Here is a 5,412-nt window from a genome sequence, read left to right as displayed (position 1 = left end):
AAGAAAGAAAGAAAGAAAGAAAGAAAGAAGAAAAAGGGGGGGGTGAGGATGTAGCCCTGGGTTCAATTCCCAGCAGTGGAAAAAAAAAAAAACCCTAAAAAGACAGAATAACAATGAAAACTCCACACATTATGTTGAAAGGTATGGGAGAGGGCTGGTGAGATAGCTCTGTGGACTAAGGCATCTGCTTTAGGCTAGCCCAGGGCCTGTGGTTTCATCCCCAGCATCACATGATGTGCCAGCCCCACCCCCAGGTAGGGCTGAGCTGGCCACAGAGTCAGGGTGTAATGGCATATGCCTGTAATCCCAGTGCTGGGGAGACTGAAAAATGGGATTGCTATGAGTCTGAGCTGAGTAGTGAGACCCTGTAACAACCAAATACATTATTTTTCCAAATACCTTTTTGTAAAAAAGAAAAGGCATGAGAGAGGGAGAAGAGTCCCCTCAGAACAGGACTTCTGCCCTCTCCCCTGGAAGGATGTTGCTCCCAACCTGCTGAACATGTGGACACTACCCATGGGCCTTTCAGGCTCTGGCCTCAGAACAGGGCCAGGCAGTACAGGGCTGCCTTGGGGGACTGTGGATGCTGGGTGGTTTTTTTGGGGGGGTAGTCCCAGACTGGTCCTGCTCCAGGCTATTTCCTTCCTTGTGGGTATTTTCATCCACAGGGAAAGCCCAGAATGGCCCTGGAAGGGTTCTGTGCACAGATGTGAGCAGGAGATGGAGATTCCTGGGGAAGCCAAATGGTGCCTCTCTTGAGCTAGGGGCTGCCTTGGCTGGGGTTCCTGACCCCAGGTGGAAGAGGGGCCTCCTGTGGACACCCGTGCACTTTCCACAAGACTGCCAGGGGCTTGGCCATCATGATATAACATTGAGGCATGCTTTGCTTCTGTTTGGTTGTAAAGGGCAAGAGTATGGAATTGAGGTCTGGTCTCTGCTGGGAACAGCATGTGTGTGTGCAGGTGTCCTAACTGGCTTGCTTTCAGGCCACTGAAACTTACTCAAGCAGTATCAGCCTGGAGCAGGACCAATCTGGGACCCCCAAAAAAAACACCCAGCATCCATAGACCCCCAAGGCAGCCCTGTACTGCTTAGCCCTTTCCTCCTGAGGCCAGTGTCTCAAAGGCCCATGGGTACGTCAACATGCTCAGCAGGTTGGGAGCAGCATCCTTTGAGTATACTCAGGAAGTGCCCATCAGGAAGTGGTCTCCTGCTGGGAGAAGGGTGTGTGTGTGCAAGTGTCCTACTGCATTGCTTTCAGGTCAGTGTCGTGGGCACTAGTACTGGAATTGAACTCAGGACCTTGAGCTTACCAGGCAGATGCTGTGCCACTGAGCTATGTCCCTGGGCCCTGGGGCACATTTTTTGACTCTGATCCTTCTTGATCTCAACAGGTATTACCACACCAAGGATAACCCTGGCACAGGATGATGAGGCATGGCCTGCTGTCCCCAGTCATGCACAGTGTGTTGGCTGGCAGGAAGTCCCTCCTGCTGTACAAGGGTCGCTTATGGGTCTCAGGACACCCTGATGCCAGGCTAGCTTCCCACTTTCTGTCTGGGCTTCTAAGACTTAGAGATAGAGGGTCACAGGTATGTGGGTGGGGGTGGGTTATGGAGGTCTCTGCAGGATCTATGGAGCATACTTGTCTCCTCATTTGGCTTCATATGTGACCCAGATGTGCTCAGTGAGCAGGAGGCTTGGGGATGATGCCAAGGGCTCTGGGCCAGACCCTTTCGCAGCCTCCCCACCTCATGCTACCAGGTTTGGTGCCTCCATCTTCTGTGTGGACAGTCAGCTAGAAGAGTGCCTGTTGGGTTGCAGTCTGAGGTCTGTCTGGTCTGGTGCTGTCTCCACAGATTGCATAGTGTGCTGAGGACAGTGGTGCCTGTACCCTCCTTCCTTACCCAAATTTTCTTTCTTTCTTTCTTTCTTTCTTTCTTTCTTTCTTTCTTTCTTTCTTTCTTCTTTCTTCTTTCTTTGTATCTGGTACAGTGTCTCATTAGGCAGCTCCAACTCATAGGGATCCTCCTGTTTTCAGCCTCCCCAGCACTGGGATTACAGGTGTGCATCACCACGGCTGGACTTGGTGGCTGGCTCAGCATGCCCGAGGGAAGGGCCAACATGGCATGTGGTGCTGGGGATTGAACCCCTGTTCCTGCACCTGCCTAAGCAGGCACTTAGTCCACTGAGTTATCTTGCCAGCACTTCCTTATGCAACTTTCTACCCTCTAATCAATGCTCAGCTTACCCTGCAGAGGCACCGGAAGGCAGGTCTCAGGGCTGGAAAGAGCAGAAATGGAGTGGATTCTTAAGATTAAGTCCCCATGTCAAACTGATGGACACTCTAGGTTTGGAACCAAGGCCCAGGGATCAGCTTGGCCACAGCCACCCACATTCACAAATGTGCCCTTGGAGGTCCAAACTTGGATGGTTGTGGAGACCTTTTGCCAGCTGTCACTGCTGGATGGTGGACATTGATCTCAGCTGTCAGCTACCCTGGTGGCCATGGTTGACCCTCAGGGGCAGTCAGGGTGAAGGCAAAGGATGGGGATGTGGGGTTCACATCCTACAGGAACTGATGACTGTCCCTGCTGCACAGTACAACGGGGGCACATCCCTCTCCACTGAGTCCAGTCCTCACTGCCACCTGAGGAGGATAGTGGGCTGTGGACTCACCCCTATCAACCAGGCCTCACTCTGCTCAGACGCCCTGGCCTACCACTTCCTGGCATCTCCCACCACACTGGACTCAGCAAGTGGAGTTCACCCCTCATCCATGCATGTCACCACCCAAGTGGCAGCTGTGCCCAGTGTGAGCACATACTTGAGCACTACCTCTCCACTGCAGGGTTCCGGCAGGACTGTGTTCCCCTGTCCTCCCATCCCTGAGGCCAGGGAGTGGCCGTGGGACCAGGAGGCCAGCTTACATGTATGCCATAATGACCCTATTCATGCTGGGAGGAAGGCTTGAAGAAAGCTTGCCTGGGAAAACACTGCAACTATTTTTATGAGGACTGCGGGGGCTGTGGGCATGGGGGTCGCTGAACTGGCCAGGACTGTGTCTCCCAGGGACCATGGGGCAGTGATCTTTGGGTTAAACCCTAGCCTGTGCCCTCCATTGAGAGGGACAAAAGCCCAGCCTGGGGGCAGGGCACACACCTGTGATCCCAGTCCTCAGGAGGCTGAGGCAGGAGGGCTGCAGTGATTTAAGGCCAGCCTGAACTACACAGTGAGACTCAGTCTCAAAAAGTGGGGGGGACAGGAGTCTGGAGCTGTAAATTTGGGTCACTCTACATCCGGGCAAGTCTCCCATGAACTGTGAGGGGGGCAGCTCGTTGGGGGAATCAGGACCGCAGACCAGGAAGCGATGTGGTCGGCGAGGCCTGAGAGAGGCCAGTGTGAGCCACAGCAATGCTTGCCAGTGAGCACGCGCTAAGTGTCGCCTTGATCGCGGGCACCGCGCCGCCCAGCGGCAGCTAGCGACGACAGAGATAAGAGTTCCGCCCTCCCAGATGCCTAGAGCGACCGCCACTGCGCGCACCGGAAGCGGAAGCGGCCCAAAGGCCGCCCTCGACAGCCATCTTGGAAACCGAGACGGCGGCGGCGGCGGCGCGGAGGCGCGGCGGCGGGGCGGTGGGCTCATTCCCGGCGCGGTGTGGCTCTAGCGCGGGCCGCTCTTCCGCACCCTGCTCCGGCCTCGACCGCGGCGAGCCTGAGCGCGGCGGCGGCCCACCTGCGGAGACAGGTAGAGGTGAGCGCACCCGGGGGACGCCGCCTGAGGCAGGGCCTCGCTCCGCCGCTCGGCAGGATCTCTGTCGACGGGACGCCGTTCGTCGGGACATTCTGGAACCCTTTCCGGGGAGCTGCCCTGAGCTTGCTTTGTGAGAATGTGACGGGAGTCCGTGTTCGGGGCGCTGCCGTGAGCCCGCCGCCGCACTCCTGGGCAGTTAGAACCCCAAACTGCCTCGCAGCTCCCAACGGCGACGAGCGTGCCGGGTCGCGCCGCGCGGGGCGGTGCTCCCGAGCCTCGCCGGCCTGTGCGGGCGCGCCGTCGCGTCCAGCTCGTTGGGGACCGTAGGCCTCCTTTTCGCTGAATACCACTTAGGTGTTTAACTCAAATCCAGTTTCCAGTTCTCCGCATTTTGTCAAACTCATGAAAAAGACAGCTAGAGAGAGAAAGCCACACAGCTCATTGGGGAGTCAGCTGATAAGTGTGTGAAGAAAGCATGTTTGTTGATAGCGAGTGGTATTGGGCTCTGTTGGCTCCAGGTGAGTGAAACTAGGTGTAATTGGGCTTCAAAAGAAAGGAACTTCATCGTTTCATTTAGTTAAAATGCTTCTTGCAAAAACATCAAGCCTGGGTTGCCTAGCACTTGTAGTGGTCTGTACACCTCCACACAGGTGACGTCTACGGCAGCTTCATTCTTAGGCAGGTGTGTGTGTGAGAGCTGCCCCCGTTAGTCCTGGGCTTCCTTCCCAGTGTGGAGCAATCCTGGAGAAGAGGCTTCTGAGGAAGGAAGTCCTGAGCCTGGGTGTGGCACATGCCCATCTCATCCGTCGCATCAAGGTCTCATGCCACTACATCACCTGAGTTATATGCACTGGTGAGAGGGAAGTGTCCATGGAGGAAGGAACGGGGAAATGGGTGCACAAAGCCATCACCTTGGCATGGTGATGTGGGACTGGGGGAGGTGCCCTTGGTGTTGCCGGCTGCTTTATGTCAATTTCCATGTGTTAACTTTTACGTGTACCATGTTCCTATGTACACTCTTCTTCCTTAGACCGTACTTCCATAGTCTGTAGGGAATTGGTTGGGAGTGAGCCTGAGGGATATGTGCTTCTTAGCATTTGACATTTTGATTCTTACAAGGTTTTTCCTCCTGTCTTTCTTGCTGTCACATTTGGTAGGGAGAATTGAAAGCAGCAGTCCCCTGGAGCATGAGAGCAGCTTCTGAGGGAAGCATGGGAGCAGTAGTTGGGAAGACTGAGTAGTTGAATTATAGATGTGACTTAAAGGTCGTGTGTCAGAGAACAAGTATGAGGGCCAGGGAGATGGCTTAGTGGAATAAGTGCTTGCCTGGCAAGCAGAAGATCCTGAGTTCAATCCCTGGTACCACGAAAAAAAAAAAAAAAAAAAAACCCAACAAGTGTGGTTTGGAGGTGTAGCTCACTGATAGAGTGCTTGCTGCGCACATGCCAAGTTCTGGGTTCCTCCCCCAGCATGGCAAAAAAAAAAAAAAAAAGTTAATATGATTGAGGCATTTGCCTTTTGACTGACTAGACCGTACTTATTTTACTTGTATGTTGTCCACCAGCTTTCATTAAGCAATCAACCTGGCTACTTCCACTTAGCAGCATCTGTACACAATTGCATCTAAGTCATCCAGTGAATTATTATTTTTTTAATTT

At 54.0% G+C, this 5,412-nt stretch overlaps 2 protein-coding genes across 3 annotated transcripts in view; one reads left to right on the top strand and one right to left on the bottom strand.

Annotated features, from left to right (window-relative positions):
- The window catches only part of Scnn1d (sodium channel epithelial 1 delta subunit), a 15,724-nt gene that overhangs the window by 7,917 nt on the left and 2,395 nt on the right, over window positions 1–5,412 (bottom strand). Inside the window, exon 2 of the mRNA XM_004639676.1 lies at window positions 3,545–3,736. Coding sequence (XP_004639733.1) covers window positions 3,545–3,736 — 192 coding nt within the window. The remainder of the gene's footprint in view (window positions 1–3,544; window positions 3,737–5,412) is intronic.
- The window catches only part of Ube2j2 (ubiquitin conjugating enzyme E2 J2), a 21,323-nt gene continuing 19,495 nt past the window's right edge, over window positions 3,585–5,412 (top strand). The window contains exon 1 of one of the 2 annotated variants that reach the window (XM_023699582.1): window positions 3,585–3,754. The gene's annotated coding sequence lies outside the window, so the exon portion shown is untranslated. The remainder of the gene's footprint in view (window positions 3,755–5,412) is intronic. The other variant, XM_004639582.2, reaches the window with a different exon arrangement.

This window comes from Octodon degus, unplaced genomic scaffold (genome assembly GCF_000260255.1).
Source record: "Octodon degus isolate 3935 unplaced genomic scaffold, OctDeg1.0 scaffold00113, whole genome shotgun sequence".
Lineage (NCBI taxonomy): Eukaryota > Metazoa > Chordata > Mammalia > Rodentia > Octodontidae > Octodon > Octodon degus.
Note: the sequence above shows the minus strand (reverse complement) of the source record. Positions and strands in the feature narration are given on the sequence as shown.